Source organism: Netta rufina (genome assembly GCF_964035555.1).
Source record: "Netta rufina genome assembly, chromosome: 1".
NCBI classification, from domain to species: Eukaryota; Metazoa; Chordata; class Aves; order Anseriformes; family Anatidae; genus Netta; species Netta rufina.
In genome coordinates this window covers 197727985-197750875 of record NC_140123.1, presented here as the reverse complement: position 1 = coordinate 197750875, position 22891 = coordinate 197727985, and the positions used below count along the sequence as shown (strand labels likewise).

Here is a 22891-nt window from a genome sequence, read left to right as displayed (position 1 = left end):
GCAAAGCTTCTAGTACTGGGAGATATTCCCATTACTGCCAATGCAGCAGTGGTTTTGCAGCAGTTACCAATTAGCTTACTCGAATTAAATAAAATTTTTAAAGGATCATTGCCATTTAACAGGACTGGAATGATTTGCTCTGTTCCCTGCCTACTTTGGGCCTCTTTAAGCAGACTTTACTATTTGACCAATGTTTTTAAGTGCTACTGTAATGCAAATAGGGAAACAGTACAAATTCTTAAATAATTTTACTGCATTTTACAAAAAAAATAAAAATAAAATTAAAAAATCGTGCAAGTAGCAATGAAATGTGTAGCTGTGAAAGTATATGCATTGCAGAACTCACACTAAGAAGGGCTTCTTTGTACGTTTGCTGATGTGCTAAAGAGTTTGCAGGATCTAGCTGACAACTATTCATCTGTGTACAAGGAACTAAATATATATTTATTGCACTAACACTCCAGAAGTATTTTTCCTGAAACAATGCTATTACATACTGAAAAAGATACCTAGCCAGTACAGACTGAACTGATTGCAGCTGGCAGTAGACCACCGGCAAAAGAAAGAAGTGAAAAAGCTCCCTGATAACTTGGGAACATCTTTCAACAGTGTAATAAATATGAATGACAGCAGTAATATCAGGGTTTACTTATTCTCCATGGATTCCTGACCTCGCCTCTTGAGAATTCAACGAATTAGACAGAGGGAAAAAAAAAAAAAAAAAAAAAAAAAAAAGAACATATTAATTAAACTCATGCATAGGACTTGATATGGAAACTGTCTGTTCACTTGATTTGAAAGACAAAACATGTATTTGTTTTGTTTGTCCAGCTGTTAGATGGTAGCTTTAAATCCCCTTGTCTATCCAGTTTAGACAAAACCTTCTGATAATTTAATCACGTAGTTATGTGGGAAGGTTGAAATAAAGGAAGAATGTATGACAGGGTCTGATCATTATCTGGATTAAATCAGCAGAAAACTGTTGAAGCTAATGATACTGTAATAGATTATTTGGCCTTTTACTCAGTGCCCTGCATAATCTGTCCACTTATATTTGCTGTAGTATCTCTGAAGCAGTATAGACATAAATTCTGTTTTTTGTGGTGTTTTTTTTTTTTTTTTTCTTGTTTGTTTGATTGGTTGTTTTTTAATAGAAACATCTTCTTTAAAATAATAAGAAAAAAAATAGTCTGGATATTAATTAGTCAGTGGGACTTACTCCTTAAACATCCCCTATAAAAAATAAAATAAAATAAAATAAAATAAAATAAAATAAAATAAAATAAAATAAAATAAAATAAAATAAAATAAAATAAAATAAAATAAAATAAAATAAATAATAATTATATATATATATATATATATATATATATATATATATATATATATAAAATTGAAAACTCTTTGCTGCATCAGTAATCCAGACTGAAAGATGTAAATTCCAGGCTTCTTGGGGAGACATAATTACTGGAAACTCATAAAAACCACCTAAATTCAGTTTTAATTTTCATATGCAGAGCAGATGTTTTGACAGATGGATGGACTTTATTTTTGTAAGTGTCCGGGAAAAGTCTGCATAACAGTCTAATCAGTGTTACATATCTGTAGTGTTTGTTTTTCAATCTTTGTGCTTTTGGCTCCTATGCCTTTTGTTGCAGACATTTTCTTTGTAATTTGTTTTTTTCAGGATAATTTCTCTCTCCATAATCCTTTCTATTTGATACATAAATATTGGAAATCTCTTAAAAATTAGATGTGTATGTTTGGTTAGTGTCAGACATATTGATATTCATATGGTGGGTGTCCTGCTGGAAAGCTTAATTAATATTTTGTCTTCTCTTCAAGACAAGCCCTCTGCCCTTATTTGTAATATATAATATTTGGATTTGGAATTTAGACTTAAGGTCCAGACACACTGGAACTCTTTGACCTTAATTCACACTTTGATTGTAAGTGACAATCTAACAGTTTCTCAACTTGTACTACAAATAAGAGTTTAGTGCAGGAGGACTTGCAGTAAGGTTGGTTCCTTCGCTGCAATACCTTAGTATGATGGAATGATTTTAGCTACTTTAATTTCAATAAACTGTCAGTATAGCACATAGTATAACCAATAAGGAGCACTAACCATTTATTTGGGCATGCTTTGGGGGATAGTGGCAATCATGTCATCACAGTAGCATCTCCAGAATTTACATGGAAAAAAAAAAAAAAAAAAGCTTTCTGTAAAAGTTCCCTCTGTCAGGACAGAGAGACAGAGACCTCATAAACTATGCTGAGTCTCCAGGCATGATGCTGGGGCTTAGCTGCTTAGATTTTAAGTTAGAGATGTTTCAGCACAAGGCCAAAGGCATAACCTACAGCTCTCAGGAAACCTTATGCAATTTATTGAAATATAAATGAAGATTAATCCTCTCCTGCACTAGGCAAGACAAAGTAGTGGGGGTTTTCAGGACTGCAGTAACTCCCACATGATGTACCTAATTTTCTCTTTGAAAGTCTACCTCAATCATTTTGTAACATATGCAATCACTTATGCTTTCTGCTATATGCATGCATATATAAACTCAAGCTTTAGGGCATAAACCTGTGTTTAGCTTTATACGGACAAGAAAAAATTCCTAATATGAAACTCCCCATTATAAGAAACAGGATTATTAGGTGGAAAAATTCTAGTGATTCACTATGGTGATTCCAGTACTCCTCTTTTTTAAAATGTATTTTCATTACCTATCCAAGTGATATTTTCCTGCCTACAAAGAACTCTGCAAACTTCACATTCATTTTCATATATTTATTTACATTATTAGGCCAGAAGTCCCACTCAACTCAGCTTTCAAATATTAAAACATAAAAATAAAAATATTTCCACCTAGGAAGTAATTTTTGAAAGTCTAATCTTCTTCCTTAAACTGTTTTACCTGAAGAACAACAATATTCAAAGGGTATTAATTTGTCCAGAACATGTTCCCTTTAAACAATGTTCCCTTCCTGGGAAGAGCAAAAATGAATTCAAAGGTACCAGGGGCTGAACTCACATGTGGACACAGTGTTTAAATTTCCTGATAATTTGATCATTACAACCTCTGGCTCTTGGTTCCTTCCTGTTCCTCCACTGAATATTTTCTCCCACATGCTGTAATTTGCCAAGATACTACATTTCTTTTGTAGTCTTCACTTCCTTTCCAGTATCTTACACTCTGAGATCATATAGTGAAATGCCTCCTGCTGGCATGGACCTTCATACTAACAATATAGTGCTTGCCTGAGGGCCTGTCAGCAGGGGATGTGGCTGCCAAGAAGGACAAGCCCAGTTAGAGACAACTAAGTCATTCCAGGCCTCCAGCCAAGGTGGTTAGTGGTTACTTTGTAGTCAAATTGATGTAGCCACCAGTGTTGGGACCAGCAGAGCTGAGTGCCAGATTTCTCAGATGAATACCACTGCACAAGCTGTGAAGCCAGGGCAGGGTTGGGGAAACAGATCCTGCACATTTGAGTCAGTCACCCAAGTCTCATGTAGTGGTAGTCTTAAAGCACACACTGTTTTGTAGTGTCTTCTTTGGCATACATTATGCTAAAATTTTGAGTTTGAGTGAATCATGGAGAACTGTTAAAGTAGTTACAGTAGAGATTTTATTATTATTGTTGTTATTTTTTTTTATTTTTTTTTATTTTTTCCCAGAGTCACATAAACCAGGTAAAACCAAGTATTCACCTTCACGGAGCAAACTCTTATTCTTCTCATTGTATCAGTCACAAACTCACAGGTACAATGACATTTCCACACATTGTGCTGTATCTGTGCAGCTGTACTTCGGCACAATTAGGCAAAGGAACGACTCTGATTACACTGCAATGGAAATCAAAGAGACTGTTGCTATTGTTCCAGTGAGAATAGTCCTGTCTCCCAGGCAGGGTAGAAACTTCACTTTGAACTTCCTGAGTTGACAAGGGCTTAAATCAGAACTGTAACTTTACTTTGATGTCATTTATTGTGGTTTAATACCCCTCTTTATTTATTTTTTTACAGTCATGTAAAATATATAAAGAAACCTAATCTGTTAGGGAGGTGTATGAGAATTCACTGAATGGATCTTAATGGTTCCTTTATGCAGCTATAAAACACAGAGAAGCTATGTGACCAGTCTGAGTTGGACTAGGGACTTTAAATGTTATACAAATTTATTTGTTATAGTCAAAGGTTTATTGCTGTAAGTATTTACCTTCCCCATTGTTTAACTAGGTAGTGTATTTCTCAGACATCTATAATAAAAATGTGTTGCACAATGAATTTAGGAGAGCTTAAAGGCAGGGATGAATAAACCAAATTGCTTATAATATGAGCAATTATAGATAGAAATAGTAATTCTACTGATATTAACTCAGATACAGTATAATTGAAGCTCAACAGTTGAAGCAAAAATATGGTTAGGAAAAAGTTAAATTATTTTTTCCTTCTCCTTCCTACCACAGACTAATCTGATATAATTCAGTGAAACTGGTAGAATTTTTCTTAATTTCCCTCCAAAGAAATCAAAGAAAGCTCTGCCTTTAAGTGAAGAAGGGTTTTCAATCTCACCTTTAAAATACTAGCTTGCAAAAACCTTCTTGCTGTATAGTATATGCAGATGAACAGTGTTTAGCAAATGCCTATAGAGTCACAGGTACTGTGTTGCTATAAACTAGAATAGCTCCACTTAAATCAGCAAAACAAATTGTAATTTACCCTGGATGTGGATCTAGCCCACGTACTCACAGCATTTTGTAAAGGTGTGTGTCCATTGGGTCCCTGTCATTTAATGCTATTCAGGTAGGCAATTATTAAATAGTAGACCTCAAAGACATTTCTAAAGTCAAGATATATCAAATCAAACAAGGCAAGGCACAGTCCTGCTGAAACAGATGTGTGATTATATTTGAACAGATACAACGTTAAGGAAGAAAATTCTAGATGCTTTAATAATGTACAAATCATTGGTCAGTTTTAAATTATGCAGTGTCAATGATTGATGCTTCAGCTGGAACACAGACTATCAGATCTTTTGCAAGGATTGTATAATTTTGTTCATTTTTAATTTTGTTAATTTTAACATTATGTGAATTTATGGTATTTGCTCAGTTTTACTCTTGCAGGTTTTGTATTAGTAATATATTTTCACAGTTTCTCCATATTTCTTTTATTAATAAGAACAAAGGACAACAGTATTAAGAACAATATAGAAACATATAGTGTAATTTTGATGATTTATGCTAGGTATTTGTTTAGTACTCTACCATTGTGACAGTGAAAAGCAGCTTGTGAATATATGTAATAAATGTATGTTCATGTTTATATATGTGTGGGAGGAAGAATATGTATGCACCAGAATTTGTGTGTGTTTTTATTATGAAAGGTCAGTATGGAAAGATTTAAAAGAGACCCCTGCTCACATCCATCTCTATTTCTTTCAATTTCCTGTTGGATTACCTTAACTATCTCTATGTTTTCTCTTCTATCTCAGTTGGAAAGATAACTTAAGTTGTCAGCAGTAAGCCAAGGACATAACAGTATTCTATATAGTTTTCTCTACAGTACTCTTTTTAGTATGTTGCCATTAACTGTTACACAAATAAACAATAAAATTAGAAGAGCAGTCATTTTGGTGAAGTCCATTATGTGAAGCAGGGAATCAGTGTTTTATATAAGTTCAGTGCTTTTCGCAGTGGTGGCCTAAGGCATGCCTCAAATTGCACATGCATTTTCATGGCCATTATTTTCTGGTTGAGATTATCTGATTTAATTAGTAAGCAAGATGAGATCTCAATGTAGAGATCTCCTCTAGGAGAGGCGGTAGCTAAAATGGTGTTGCCATGGGCTCTGGTCTACTTGGAGAGGTAAAACTGAGTGTTATACTAAAAACGCACCAACTATACATGGAAAAGTTTCCTCCTTTATTTTTACACAAACTTTACTGGTTGTTCTATTTTAATATTCTTATTTTTCTCCTATTTGAAATCCATTATAAAATTGTGTTAGTAGACTGATTCACAGACATTGACATTTATTTTCATTGTTAGACCTGGTGGGAATGGAAAGGTTAAATAAAGAAAAAAAAAATCTTAACTATCAGGTTAGACACTTGCAGTTAAATATGGAAATTAATAACATTTATTTAATAACAGGCGTTAATAGCAACATTTTTACTAACAGATAACAGATTATGTTTGTGCTAGGCACTGTTAGAACATTTTGAAGCATTGAGAACTAGAATTACTCATGATGGAAAATTTACTCAAGTGGAATATGCAAAGTTTATATTTTAGGGGTCATAAACAGTTCCAATAAAGTTAGTATTCGTCTTTCTAAAATTGGTCCCTAAACATAGACAATGGAGGTGAGGCAGCATTCATATCGTTTGTAGAAATGTTATATCAATGATTTGTTTTTCATGAACTCCTTCCATCTGGCACATTTTTTCTTTTAATTGTTACTTAATTGAATACAAGCAAACAGTTGGTCCATTTTTCTTCATTATTTCATTCTGACACATTTCTATAAATGGCTTTTGTCTTACAAACATGGCAATGCCATAAATTACAAAGATGAAGAATGTCTGAAACAAATGAGGAAAATTGTTGTATAATTTTTTGTTCAGGGTTGGATGCTTTATTAAATGACAACCAAAGATATTTAAATGAGATCCTAAATCATGCTGTTTATTAAATGCTTAGTGCTAAACATGCTTATAAACAGCTTGAAATGATCACACCTTTAAAATCTGTTCATTCAGCCATAAATCCACAACACAGAAAGCACTCCCATTAGTCATAATCACCAAATTAACTTCACGGATGCAATTTATTTTTCCTTTTCTTTGCAGAGAGAATGTGCTAATTTCATCAAGGTGCTCAAGACTTATAACCAAACCCACTTGTACGCCTGTGGAACGGGGGCTTTTCATCCAGTGTGCACATATATTGAAGTTGGAAGCCATCCTGAGGTAAATTATCTTAAAACAATATTTCTTGTTCAATCTTTATTGGTGTTTAGCCATGAACCCTCTGCCAAAATGCCCTCACTCTTTTCTGGAGCTCGGTGAGTGGATCTGGTAGGACCTGCTCTCACCAGACTCTGGTGCTGATTGATAAATCACAACCATATCTGTGCTTTTCTTTCCTACATGGCATCCTTTCTGCCTGGCTCCTAAGTAAATAGCAATTAGCCCATTCTGCCTCGTTCATAATTCAGCCTGTGCATTTATTCTGAGGCCAGTTCTGTCTTTTAGTCTCCTACTACAGAGTGCAGTCTGACACCATGGCAGCTTTCTCCCAGCTGGGAATTAAAATAGTGCTACGCCTTCATAAATCCCACTTCTCAGATTCGTCCTAACACGTCAACATGTTTTCATATGTGACCTACGTTTTGTTTCCTTACATTTTTTTGTGTGAAAAATGAGTAATTTTTTCCTCTCCCCATTTATTTTATTTATTTATTTATTTATTTCTAACTTTTGCTTAGTACTGCAGAAGGCATGGCATAGCTCTTGTAATATTTTGTCAGTGATTGTCGTAACTACATAAGCATGGTCTTCTGTGAAAAACAGTATCACCAACAGAAAGCAATTGGGCCATGCTGATTTTCCTGGCTGCAGGTTAGACTAGAATGCAACTAGAATGCAACTGCAGTCCAGCTAACCTAAGTGTTGCTCCATGGACTGTTTCAGTTTAGCAGCCAGACTCTTGATGTGTTTTCAGCACTCACTTACTTCATTTAAGGATATGTTTTATTGGTGAATCCATAGTTATGTTACTTGTAGCTTCTGTGATCTCTGAAGAACAGTTCTTTCAATTTACCTTATGGTTTTGCAATTCAGGTTTTCAGATTTCTCTGAATAGAAAGACGTTAAATGAATGAGAACTCTGTTATTTAAAAATCAGAATTTTTTCTTGTAGAAAAATTAGCAGACATTTTGAGTGTCGACTTTATAGTCTGGAAACCATTTTTCTCTATAAAATTGTCTTTTAATATTTGAAATATGAGGCTTTTTAATGTTCTAAACATAAGGTTTTGAAGGAATAAAGGAGCTGCAAATTAGAAGTTTTATTATTATTATTATTATTATTATTATTATTATTATTATTATTATTATTATTATTATTATTATATTTTTTTAATACGTATTCATTAATGCTTTATTCCAGAATGCATTCTTGGCAATTAGTGATTGTCTCTTGACCACACACAGTATGTCATTGCTTACTGCATTAAACAGATTCTCTGCTTCCTGAGATCCATTTGGGAATTGGTAGACATATTAATTAACTCTAGTTCCGTAAGATGTGTGTCAATCAATCCTTGGCTATCTGCCAAGTGAATCTATCTGCAGAGAGATAGCTGGTATGAGGTCATTTACTGCTACATGTGGCTGTTTTATGACTGTGCCATAAAACTAACACACACTTTATGAAGGATTTATAGAAAGGATGATCAGAGATGAGAGGCCGGATCCAACCTTGGTTTAACATTCAATGTTTTGGAAGACTTGAGTCAATGATGTGTTTGGCCCTGGAGCTGAAAGAGGACGTTTGTTTTAGCTTCCTTTTATCAGTCCATAACTATCAACAAAATCTAAATAATTGTTGTTTTTTTTTTCTTTTTGGTCATTTATGCAGTAAGATTTTTAGCCCCCATGTGCCAGAATCATTCTCAACAACCATTGTTTTAGCTTTGCAAATCAGGGAAAGGATAATGTACATCTGAACTGACATAGTCACTGTTAGCGTCTGATTTCCTTTTCATGTTTAAGCTATGAGTGAAATCACCCTTAACTTCCCCTTCATTAGCACAAGTTTCTGTATCCTCTGAATGATTGTGTAGGAAGAGTCATTACCTTCTCAGTCCAGTTCTTCCTGTGCAGAGAGAAACTGGGGCAGAGAGGAGGCACTAGTACCCACCTACTCTTGTGCCTTGACAAATGTAGTAGTCTATGTCCTGTCCCTTACAACGGTGATAATTTGACAAGTAAATGAATTAATTAGGTTTGCAATGAAAAACAGCCTGGACCGTCTTTCTCTGAGCTAGGGCTTATACCAATGACCTAGCCAGGAGTTTCAGTAGTTTCAGTGTGTCTTCTGCAGAAGCAGGGGGAAGAAGACAGTGCTTGATTGACAGAAGCTATTAAAGACATAAAGAAGGGGGGGATACAATGTTAACCCCTCAGCCTGCACTCTGCATCTGTAAAAGCCAGCTGGTTTATGCGGTCATATCAGACAGCAGCAATGGGCATGTCAAAGGGCCACTGCTTCTGTATTGTGTATAGTTTATACCTCCCTAACATTCTATAAAAGGTAAAGAGTAAAACTGAAAACAAAGGGTTGATTTTGAGTTAAAAAATTGCCATCTAAAACATTTCCTGAAGATTCATTTTCTGCCACAAGACTTGGGGAAAATTAGCAGACTTCACCATCTGCTTGTTTATTTTCAAGCACTTAAAGAGGTAAATGTGAACTGATTAGGGGAATAGTCAGGGAATGTACCTACTGTCTAATAAGACTGCTTGTTTATGTGGTGGCGGAACGGAACCCACCTGTCTGTGTCTGGTGGAGGAGTGGAAATTAGTGTGTGTCAAACTGAAGATGGAAAAAATGAAATTTAAAGAAAAGAGTGGGAAGTAATAGAGAAGACACTAGAAGCAATTGGAGCAAGCTGCAGGGGGCTGGAATATGGTACAATTCTTCTGATTGGGAAAGGAAATAAATTGTTTTGTGTGACAGTCATAAAATAATGGGAATATGAATTGTTAAATCTGTTGAATATCTCTTTGATATGAAGCAGCATATTACAGCCCCATTCCATACTTGAAGAAAACCATTTCTAGTGATGAAACTAGGCAGATCTAATTGAGTTTGATGAAGTACAGTATGAGAAATAATAATAGAAAGGTAAAAGGATATGAACAGCATGCTGTGCATCTGATTAAAAATGATCTGCACAAATGTATACAGCGTAATATGTTGTGAATTACACCACATTCTAAGGAGTAAAGCAGACTAATCTGTGCTTAAATCCATTCCAGATGTGGGAGTGAATAACCACAGTATTTAGAGAGAAGAATAAAGCTAAAGTTTGAATAGACTTTAAGCACGTAAGTCATGAGTAAAAAAAACGAAAAGGACATATTTAGAGAGAACATGGCATGTGTATATTCACAAAATACCTGAGGAGAACCTAATTTAAACCTTGAGATCATCCACTGCAGAGTCTGCATTTGTACCTTCACTGAATAGGGCAAACTGGTTCATATGCAAATAACTACATTGTATATCCCTGAATTGTGAGATGACCTGAATAAGTGAGATGACCTAACACAGACACCTACACCAGCTTCAGGGGCTTGTTAGGCAACAAGTGGCATTCTCTCTAGATAACACAATATAGCACAAGAAAGCAATTACTAGACAATACAAGAAAGCAATTAGTAGAACCATGTTCTGACTTCTGAGGAAACAGGATTTAATGTGTAGGAATGTTGTCTTTACAGTTGCAAAATTACACAAGTCAAATCTGTGCTTGAAAGAAACACATCCAACTGCAGGGAGACACAGAGGTGCATTAAACCCACTAGAAAATCACAACAGGATGCAAAATGCACCTGCCTGTGCATGCCTGAGCAGGGGGAAGCAGCCCTGTTCCATTTCCCCAGGGTTCCCTTTGGGGTAGTTTGTATGAACATGCAAAGAACAGTCCTGTTTAAGGAAAGAACAGGATTTTCCATTTACTTAACCTTTACATACACGTTGAAGTATAGAGTGCCTTTTTTTTTTTTTTTTTTTTTTTTTTTTTAAACCCTCAAGACAGGCACTGCAAAGAGCTGTACAAAACTGTTTGCCAGATCTTCAGCAGGAATACATTAAGGTTTCTTCAACAGAGGTAAATCAATAGACTGTCTGAAGAACTAACCCAGCTTCTTTTATTGTCTCCTAATTCCAAATTTCTTGTCATTGTCCAACTGATTAAAACTCGTTTTTAACTGGAAGAACTTAAAAGATCTGGGATTACTTTACTTGCAGGTTATTTCTCATTCTTAATCAATAAAGAAACTCTTAAGTTTAGTTCAGATTTATGATGTACATAAAACATTAAGTTATTGCATATGAAGTTATATAATGCTACCACCTGTAACATATTTGCTTTTTCCGGTCTCTGTGTATTTTAAACATCTTTAGTTCAAGTCATAAAATTTTGCTGAATTCTACCTTCTTCATTTTTTTTTCCTCTTCTGTACTTCACATTAGAAGAGGTCTAGAGTGCATTTTCTAAGTAATGAACATCCTGTTTTATACATGTATGCATCTTCCTTTTTATCTGTCTGTCAGTATATAAGTATGTGTATATTATACTTATTTATGTATATAGTGATGGAAAAGCTTTTTGGGGGGATTTTTTTTTTTTTCCTAAAAGAATGCCTTTGAAGGAACCCGTTACTTGAAGGACCAGTGCTACTGCTGGTAGAAAACATGTCGTGTTTCATTATCTAATACAAAATCCAAGGTGAAACATTGACTTCACTAGCAACAGATGTGGCATAAATTGGCTTAACTTCACTGAAGACAGCGAAGCTGTGTCATTTTACATCAGTTAAGATTTTCAACAGTGTTTTTTAAGTGAAACATTTGAGCAAATGATATTTTAAGTTAAGAATCGATTCATGCTAATTGGCTTCCCTTCTAATTAATTGTACCTTTATGTAGTTTTATATGCTTATCAAATATTTATAGAAAATATGAAGGGAAGGGAGACTGTTAAAGGATGATCTTCATTTGTGATGAGGATATAGCATTCTGATATAGAAATTATTTGAAAGAATTATTTGTGATGTACCAGGTCTAAGCATGACTGTAATCACAAAGAAATGCCAATAAAGGAATATTTACTTTGCAGGCAGTAGCAGCCTATTTTAGTTCAGAGATGCTTGTACCTTTCAGGCTAATATAGATCCAGTTACATGCAAATAAAACCTGAAGAGCCGGATCTCTGGCTTATGTACAATGTAAGCACGTTTTAGAGCATTACTTTTCATTGTCTAGCTGGTTTTGTCATAAATAAATAAATAAATAATAATGGTTTGTGCTATATTGGGAAATTACAGATACTCAACTTTTTTGCTGTAGTGGTTGTTCAGGTTTGCAAGTTGGTGGGTAATAAGGCAGTCAGCATTAGGCACATATCTGTCCAGGCATCTCTCAGGGTCAGTGGCCAAAATCACAAAATAAAGGGGCTTGATTTCTCTGGAATCTGCTGGATCTGCAAACCGTCACTTCTGTTGCTCCATATTACATTGATTTCCAGACCATTCAGCTACCCTGTATGAAAACTCTTTGCATAGAATCAGGCTTTTCACACATGTACAGCTTACCTCCACTGTCAAAAAAAAATAAATCTTGGCATAGATGTAGCATGTGCTTCCTAGCACTTAAGAAGTATATAGTTTTATATGCGGCTATATGTAGCTATGTATAGCATATGATTCTTTTTCCAAGCTATAATTCACTGTATGATTGGTTGGGATATGGAATTTTCAAGGGAACATTCCAATGACCCGAAGACAATATTTACGGCATGAATACAGGGAGGGGACAGAGATCATGATAATCCTTTGTCATTTTCTCTGGCAAGGTTTGACAACCATTTCCATAAGGATATGTTGTTGGAAGCTCTACACATTTTAAAACAGCATTGCACAGTATGTATTTCTTACAGACTGAGTGCTATGTCCCAAATGGCACCTCTTGTTACATGATATTGTCTTGTGATGAAGTTACAGACGTAGAAGGTCAACACGAAGAGGTAATTTGATTCTCATTTAAAAGACTTTTTGAAAAACTCCATAAACCTCTTTGTAAACAAATATGAATCACGTTGATTCATATTTGCCCTATTATAAGCCCTATTATTTATGAAGGCCTGTCTTTGAATGCATTGCAGATCTCTTTTGACTTTACTTGTATTTTGAACACTTGGTTGCTAAAAGAGAAGTTAATAAAACTCAGATTTTTCAAAACTTCATGCTGTCATCCTGAACTAAAAGATAATTCCAATAAAAACATATTTCCAGAGTAGATCTTTTCAAGTAGAATTATAAGGCTTTTTGTGTTAATTCAGTTGTTGGAACAGTTTAATTTATGAGGTAAACTTCTCTAAACTGAATAGCACACGTGGTAGCAATGGCTGACATCTTTCCTACCCCTCCCTGTTAAGCTACACAGCTACTACAGAGATTTCATTCTGAGCATAGTGAGATACTGAAGAGAAAAATATTTTTTTTTCTATTTTTTTTTTCTGTTTTAACAAGATAGGAATTGATTTTCCAATGCAAATTATAATATATACACTTTTGGTGTAAACCACACAGTTAAAAGTATAATCATTTAAATTTGCAGCCTGAGTTTATTTTCTTGTTATAGTCAATTAAGAATGATGTGCCTTCATGACAGCTGAATATTTGACAACCAGCAGATTCATTTTGTCTTCAATTTAACAAAAAACAAAACAAAACAAAACAAAAACAAACAAACAAACAAACAAACAAACAAAAACAAAACAACAAAAAAAAACACTTGTAAGAATAGGGCTACTCAAAATCATATACATGCAAAGGACCTGGTTCAGTATCTAAAAATTCAGATACAGTACAAATACCTTTGGGGGGGAGTATTTAGCAAGGGGTCATGCTTTAATCATTGACAGGAAATGTGAATACATTTTTCAGTTGTTTAATGCATTTAATGCATTCAGTTCTGCCCTTGCATATTTCATAATTACACCTAACCAATTTGGAATCTATTTATGTCTAAAGTGACAGAAAATCTGTAATTATGTCTGAGGTTCACTTCAAGATTTACAAGTTGATCATTTACATGCAGGAAATTAAATCAAGTTTTAAAACTATCACAAGTCAAAACACTGTGGCTATTTTATTTATTCATTTTTATTCCTCAATCTAAAGACTTATTTGGCTTAGTCAAAATGGAAGCATGGTTCTTTACTCTCATACAGGGTAGAGGTGTATGATATGAAGAGAAGCAGAACAAAGACATGAAATATACAATTTCAAGGGCCATTTCTGCATAGCAGAAAACACTAATGAATGCCCTATTATTATTCAAGTCTGATCAGTTCAACTATTCATCAACTAACTTTTGTTTAGGACTTGATAAATATATACAAATTGCTAAGGCAGACTTGCTTTCTTTTTCAGATAAAAACAAACAAACAAACAAACAAGCAAAACCTAGCAGATCCATATTATTTTAGACATGTTTTATAGAAAATGTAAATGAAAGTCACTCCACAGGTGATGTTCTGGCACTCTGTAATTTGTTTTTAATTGAAAACTTCCCTAAGATGAAAGAAAAGGGAAGGAGATGAAAGAGAAGGGATGCTCTATAGAGAATCAATATTTCTGTGGATCTGGCCTGATCATTAGAGACAAGGAATGCCATAAAATTAAATTTTGTAGTAATAAGATCTTGTGTATTCTCCTCCAATACCCAAAAGGAAGAAAAAAATCCTCCATACAAAATAACAGAGAAACTTTTAGATTATCTCAGTGCAAAAAGAGTCTAGCATGAAGTGTAGTGATGATTTTGAACCCCTTGCATCCTAATGAGTGCAATCTATGCGCTAGCACGCTTCCACTGAGATAACTGAGAAGACCATTGTTCCCCCAATGTACATTGCTTTTGGCCTTCTGTTGCTGACAAATGCTGGTTGATTACAGTGGAGAACTGTATACAGTATGCCACAGCTGAATGACTTCCATGAATGAGAAAATAAAGCCAGTTGCCATACTCATTAGGTTCAAAGAAATGAGTCTCAGAGCTGTGGGAAAACTTTTGTTTTTGCTGCTAAAGGGGAGGGAAAAAAAAAAAAAAAAAAAAAAAAAAAAAAAAAAAAAAGAGAGATAGAAAGAGGCCTCCACGGAAGGAAATTCACTGAGTGGAGTGTGTACACGTGCACATGCAAGACTGTCAAGCTGTCAAGTGGATTTTCACTTGTATACCACATATACCAACCTTCTTTATGAGTCCATTCCCTAAAACCATATCATAGAAAGGATAGATAACTTCAAATATGTTCAGGTAATGCATGATTCATGTTTAAGGGTATTAGGATAGGCTTAGGATATTGGCCTAATTTTTATTTTATTTTTAAATCTGGGGTGTTTATTTCCATGTAACAGTTGTCTTCAGTGAAGTCCTGAATGAGATATAGAAATGTAACTAAGACTGAGATTTGCACATTTATATAGTCATAGGAAAATAATAATAATAATAATAATAATAATAATAAAGCAGTTTTATAAATATTAGGTTTTGTGATCACTACCAGAGAAGCTGGGAATACATCCACTATTTGCACTTGGATATTAATTATTTATTCTATCAATTAAAGGATATTATGATTAATTATTAATTTCCAGAATGTAAATATTTCCATTGACACATGATTACCTCATTTAAAGTAATATCTCATAAGATAATACAATTTCCTAATTCATCACAAACTTACTCTGTAATATTTAGAGAGATGGCAACCAGATTAAGATGTAAATCCAATTTTCTTGGTGGTAATATTATGTGCATTCATCATCAGAGCCTACAGTGTCTCTAGTAGAACAGAAGCTCAGCATTTGACTCTTGTTAAAGTAACAATTGAAAACCCAACTTCACTGTCGTGCAACATATGTAAAATTTCATCCACACACCTCCTGAAATAAAAAGACAAGTATGCCTGAATTCTTTGATCTCTCAACCAACATGGAGGAGAAAAAAAAAATAACAAACCACCATCTGTTGTGGGAAAAAAAAAAAATAGAAACACAGTATACATTGTAGACAACCTTAATTAAGGAAATTATTTACAAATAGTATAATTTCGTGATTTAGAAATTCAGGAGTAAGCAAAACTGAAAGAGGGACAAGCACAGATTTGGATAGATCAGCGTCAAAGCAATATTTTTCATTGTGGGATCCATGTAACAAAATTCCAGTTGACCTGGCCTGACCTCGTGGAGAAGAATCCCATTTTAAGTATGATTTCTGCATCTGAAGGAAGTGACTGTATTGTGTTTGTAGCTCTATGCAAACATCTTGTCAAGCAGGCTTCAAACAATCAAGATCACAATGCAGCAGATTTCATCTGTGCATGATGCTCCACATATAGACCATGGAGCTGTGAAAAGCACAACCACAAACTAACCAGAGCATATAGTAAATAATCAGATGAAAGGATCTAACGAGGAGCCTGTTGATATTAATTGACTTCCCTGGACTGTATCTAAAATTTTATGAGAGCTGCTGATGATGATGAAGTGCTTTTCAGACTTGATTTTTAAAGACTGTGGGATACATTCAGCTCTCAGAATTTGCATGTACCTTTTAAACAGCATCACTGAAAACATTGTCCATTTTCGTGCTTTCAGACCAGTCTCACATTTATCCTTTCTGCATATTCACAGTGTGTATGTGCTAATGCATGCACACTGACAGGCTTGAGGTCAGTCCCTGGATAGGACGGGGGAAGGTGTGCTTGGCAGTGGTGCAGCCCATTTGGCCACAACGGCTGAGCTTCCTCATGCCCAAGCTTTTCCCCCAGACCTCCTCCTGATGTTGTATCTGGCTATAAGAGTCTCAGAATACACTGAAAGGGAGCATTTCCCCAAAGGAAAGATGAGAACACTCATCTTGGATTTAATGGATTTAAAAGCAACCTTTCAAACAGATTCAGGAAAGAAAAAGTAGCTTTCCAACAATGGGAGGCCCACTTTGTGTGTTTCCAAGAACCTTTTACATCTCTTCCTTTCATCAACAGCTGCATTTGGCATGACAAAACTGGCTTCTCTACAGTCATTTAGTCTTATTTCTCCTTTGATAAAAAGCAGAACAACTGCAGGTGAAGCTACTATTTCTGTGAGTAAATAGCCGTGTATAGGTATTTCCAGTGGTTGCCTGGTGGAATAGTAAATAACTTTTCTTCTCTTGCTATCTTGACCATTCCCATTTTTATGGACAGACTCATATTGATGTGAAAATATTTTCATAATATTTTCCAGATGCCTTCTTTCCTTTAAAAGGTTTGGAAATTGAGTTTCTTCTCTGCCCCGTGTAATAGAAAGAACATCTAAAATTTTTCACGATTGAAATAAGTTCAAATTATAAAATACCACTATTTCACAGTTCAGGAGGAAAATAATAGTAGAGATTGATGCTTTGATTAATGATTAGAATTTTTCTTTTTGAGAAGGGAATCTATACAAGATAATGAATAAAAATCTCATATATGCCATACTTATGGAGAACATGGCTTCAAGAGGATCCCTGCAAAAGAGCAGATTAAACATTGTATCACTTTTTAACTTTTCAAAATACCTTTAAAAACATAAGGACAATGTTTTTTGTTGGTACACAGTCTTTCATAATTTGTCATCATGTGTTTTGCTAGCATAAAATGACATAGATTAGCAATCAGGTATTTCAAGATCCTAAAAGTCTGACAGGAGAGAAAAATACTTCATCCTTCTTTAAACGGTGCTTTTATGGGAATATGAGTCCCAGTACAGGAATGAGTGCTTGATTGCTGCAATAGTACGTGTCACTAGAAAGAAAATCCAGTTTTAGGAAGAGGTCATGGGTTACAGACTGTATTTTGTGCAGGGAAGGAACATGGAACTGTGCATTAAATGATCTAGAAATAACAGGCACATAGAAAGTGCATGGCCTTAATTATTATTTTCCTTATACATCAATACTTCTATCTTTTGCCATAAATAGTTAATCAATTTACTGTTAGAAGACTGTGGCAGATTAAGAATAGTAACTATTAAGAATAGTAATGAAACAGGCAGTGTTTTAAATATTTGTGCTAGTTCCATATGCCTACTGCTTATGTGATGTTGTAAATTGTTCTAAGGGATCACAGCAGTTCTTTCTGTCCTACAGACCTAAGAATAAAACTTATTGTAGTTATCGGGGAAAAATATTTACTCTTCCATTCATTCTCAGTTCTAGTTTACATAGTTTGTAACAACTTGCTTTCTGTTTGTGCAATCAGTAAGTCTGTTTGGAAATGTGCTGGCTCCTCTTTGAGCTCTTGAGTATAAACCAGACCGAATCTCTGTATCTTCCCTTAAATACCATTCCTGTGAGAGAAATGTACTGTGCCCTTCTGTTCCTTTCTTCACCTCTCCCTCGTTTATGTAAGACAAATAATTTAGTGACTATGACCTGACTCAGGAGAAATATATGCCTCAAACTTGTACATGCCTCTGTGGACTCTGAGTAAATTAGTTATTTCCTAAGTAACTCATTTCATTGGAAAAGGGTGAGTAACTTTCAAACATTACTTGAGAATTCAAACAAAGCCAATCAATTTTTTTTTTCTCTTTCAGCTTCTGAATTATTTTCAATAGACAACTCACATATGGTTGTTTTTATTTATTCCCAGAAGGAAATTTTGTTTTTAAAAAATGTGTTTTTTCTTTAGCTCAGTGAGTCAGAAAAGAATGTGAGGAACACACTGGATGAAAAAAAAAAAGTCACCACTGGAAAATTTTGATAAAAAGAAATAGTGCACAGAACGAATAAATGTATAATGATGCATTCATGCATGTTAAAAGTGGTGGTGACTTGTTATGTCATCTAATCTATTCTAATTTGTGTACATCTGCAGTCATCTACAAGTCTGGACTGTCTTCTCACCTGTAGTGATATAAATCACAACTAGCAATTCTTGCAATGCAGCATAAATTTGCATTTTAATCATTTTCTTAAATGCTTTACAACTAATCATAACTATATACATTGTCCAGTCCTAAGCAACTCTCTTCCTTTTCAGTGTATGTATCAAGCAGTTCCAAAAGAGCTGTCATATAACTTTTACCTTGTATGATTGCATATATTTAAATTTAAAAATACTACCTCATTTATGAAAATCTATGGATTCTTTTGAGTAGCAACTTGGTCACACTCAGGGAGATATGTTAATAAACATTCACAAGTACATAATCGGATGAGAGCACAATACTCTCCATTAATGAAATATGATCCATAATGAATTTTGCATGGGAGTACTAATAACTACCTTTAGGTTAAAGTGCTCAGATGTCACAGTATAACAATATCTGTCTAGATGTGTATCATTACAGCAAAGTAATTAAAGGTTACTTAGCTGTTAAATGGTTACCTTGGAGAAATTTGTGAATAATGTGGCTTCAAACATGCCTTCACAATGAAATTAATTAAGGAAATTAAAAAGTCAGCCTTGTAGTAATCTATTTTATGTGCAGAATATCTGGCATATAAATATATAATATGATAGGTGACAGAAAGCTGAGGAGTTGAAGATATGCCCAGTTATTTTTAAATGTAAAACAGTCTCGATTCTTCTTATGTGTAAGATAATGTTTATGCTGTTGGGTTGAAAAGAATGGTGGCAAAATGTCTGAAAAGGAATGAAGTATCAAAGGTATTGTTATCCTGTTCCAAGTGCTACTTGAGTGCAAAGCTCAAGTAACTCGGAATGGGAGAAGTATTAAAATTCACTCAATTCTTTTCACACAGCTGCACTATATGGAGTTAAAAGCCTGTTAATGAGTGACTAGAGTTTTGCTAACAGCTCTATCTGACTCATCAGAAGGATGCTTTCAGGGATTACTAGCCTGGTGCCTTCTTCTGTACTTAACATAAACCACACCAGAAAAGTTGAGCAAGTGGCTTGATCTGTGTGTAAACATTTCTCATTGTTGTTGAAGTGGGAATATGACATGGGTGACATCCTTGACAGAGCAGGGCTCTTCAGAAATGAGAGAAATTTAATTTTCCTCATAATTTCTGTGCTGGATTGAAAATTCATTGCATAGTTGTTTACTTTAAAATCTTTTCCTAGAATTATGCAAACCAACTGTGACAAATGCACAGTACATTTTGTTTTTCTTTTTGTTTAAAGAGAAACTATCCACTAGGTAAATAGATTTATCTGTGAGATATGCACACAAGAAGGTGTAAAGTTCAAATCTCTTCTGTCCTCCTGAAATATTAGCCTTGCTCCAGGCAGTGGCATTATTCACATACCTTAAGTTTTCACCCTTATTTAAATGTTTTGCCTGATCATGTCTCTCGATAAAACAAGGAGAAAAAGGAAATTTGTCTCATGCTGCAGAAAGGTTTGCTAATAACATGGCTAGAAAAACATTAACAAAAGGAAAGGGAAGATGGAGATTTCTCAATAGTATTCTACCTCTTTCATTCCATGATTTGTGTTTTTTTGTTCATTTGTTTTGTTTTGTTTTGTGACAGTGAGATAATTAACACTGGTGGCACTGTCTTATAAGTCATATGCAAAGTTGCTGCAAATTTCTGCTGAGGATGACAGCGGTATTGCAGATTCTCCTCCAGTCCTCAGGCTTCTACAGAGGCCAAGAGGTTTGGTCTTAATTGGGTTTACTCTATGCAATTGAGATTTCTTGACAGATGAAGTTTCAGTTCATCTGGAAAAATAACAACAAAAACAAAACCTCCTGACAAGATAAAATAACAGTTCAAGAGATATTTGTCCAATGGATAATCTTCTGATGTCCTTCAGAAATCCTCTACATACATAAGCATCCAAAAGACACGAAGTTATAAGTGTAAAAATATATAATAATTTTAATAAATAATAATGATAGTAAAGTGTAGGAGTCTAAAAGAATAGGTCAGATTTCTGTGCTGCAGTTTCTCAAATATTACAGCTTTTTTACTTCTTGAGCACAGTAAAAGTATATATACTGATTCCAGACCTGCTTTTGAAGGGAGATGAGGGAAAATAATCTAAGAAAGAAAGACTCTCTTCTAGTGAGTTATTTTGCCCTGAGGCAGGATTTATTTTTATTCTAATTATGAACCAGTAAATGTGTAATCAGAAAACAAATGGCATTGATTACTTTTTCAAAGCAGCAAATCTAATCATTTAATTCCATACTTCCAGGTTGTTTGAAGTACAGAATCAACACAAAACCTGAAAGAGTTTTGCCATTTGTATAAATCAACCTTACTTTCTGTAGCTAAGGTTTATTTACCAGCTTGCAAAGGGTTTCATAAGGGATTTGACTGCACCTACAATACAAACCATGTGTCAAACAGCAGAAAACTGTGGAACAATAATGCTGTTGTTTGTTTCCCTTGACTTGAGCCGTTTCATTTTCTGTTTGGCTAAGCATCAGTGGTCATGAAGGTGGTATATCAACAATAGTCATGGTGGCATATTCAATTTAATTAGAGTTGGTTGAGGTGCTTAATTTCATTTACTTTTTCTGAACAACAATTTATTTTATTCTGTTTTAACAAACCTTTCTATTTATGCATTTTCTCATCTTCTGTTGTAAGAAACAGGGATCTGGTTTCATTACTCAAGAGTGGGAGTAATGAAAGAGTAACACTCTTCATCAGCCTATGGTTGCCATGCCCATGGCCTTTTCCTGGGATACTTACTGGACAACAAAACCTTTGAAGTCAGTAAAGTTTAGTCTATATCACAAAATCTATTTCCTAAATAAAAAGCTGTGAAACTCATCCTGAATTTAGGACATGGAAAGTTTGAACATCATTTAACATGGAACAAGACCACAAAAATTCATCAACTAGGCACAAATACAAGATTTATGTATTCTCTTAAAGATTGGTGAGGATGTATACAGCAGTAATGGAAAAAGTTGACTTTGTTTAACCTCGGTCAAGAAAGGGAGCCAGAAAGGGAGACTATGGACTAAGGTAGTGGGAGTCTGGGTTGTGGAAGACCTCTCTGCATGACTTAAGCCTTGTTCATATGCAAATCTGTGAATGTCTCACTAAGGTAGTGCAAATCCTTGCACAGACATTTTCATTTCAGTTAATGTATTATTTCACATCTTCTTTTAGCTGCCTGAAAGTGACTGAAAATAAACTGCTCTTAAACTAGGCTCAGTGTGTAGACACAGAGTGCATCTGTTTACTGGGATCTCATTACATTCAAACATACTGATACAGCTCTGCAGATTAGTGCTTGGAGTGAAAAGGCCATTTAGCGTTTCAAAGGATTTTGCAGGAAGGCAGGCTGGAAAGCAAGCTGGGAAACAAGACCTTTCTTCTTGTCATTTGTAAGTTTGTGAGTTTGGCTTTTATTTCTTTGTGCAAATGTGTTTTGACGCAGACATTGAAAAGCCATACTCACTGTAAAAAAGATTACCTTAAAGGGAAATAGTAAGAAAACAGTGTAAAAGATGGTTAATATAGAAATTTTAATTCTTTCTGTACAAAGATTGTAACAATATAAATTTTTAAACTCAATATACTTTCCTGAAGTTATAAAAACAGTGGCATATCAGAACCACAAACTAAAAGTCTTAAACAGAGGGTAGAAAAAAGTAAAGGGAAATGCCTGTTATTTTTTTGTAGAAGGGTGATAGGGAATCCCTTGAAAAATGTGATTTATTTTAGCTGACATTGCAACAAATAGCTTAAATAACACTTAATAACTTAGATTTAAAAATATATATATATATATATATTTTGCAATCAGTATATTTCACAGGGTATTAAAGATAATAAACAAGGAAATACTTTAAAACAGGTAGTAGAAGACAGATGGAAATGCTGAAGATTTCAATTACATATAAAAAGCCTGACATCTTACTCATACAAAGCACTGACTTACTCTCATGAGCTACATTAACCATCTGAGTAAAAGCAATTAAAACCTGGTTCAAAATGATTAATTTGATTGGAAGGGTGTGGGGGGAGTGGAAGGAAAGGCAAAGTTCAGCTGTACCCACAACACCGGATTTGTTTGGTTAAGCAGTATGATCAGAAACAAATCCAGACGAAATCTTTCTAAAAC

At 34.6% G+C, this 22891-nt stretch overlaps 1 protein-coding gene across 1 annotated transcript in view; it reads left to right on the top strand.

Annotated features, from left to right (window-relative positions):
- Positions 1-22891, top strand: part of SEMA3A (semaphorin 3A) — a gene marked incomplete at its 3' end in the record, with an annotated part of 169820 nt that overhangs the window by 63558 nt on the left and 83371 nt on the right. Inside the window, exon 4 of the mRNA XM_084293574.1 lies at positions 6861-6980. Within this exon, the coding sequence (XP_084149700.1) occupies positions 6861-6980 (120 nt within the window). The remainder of the gene's footprint in view (positions 1-6860; positions 6981-22891) is intronic.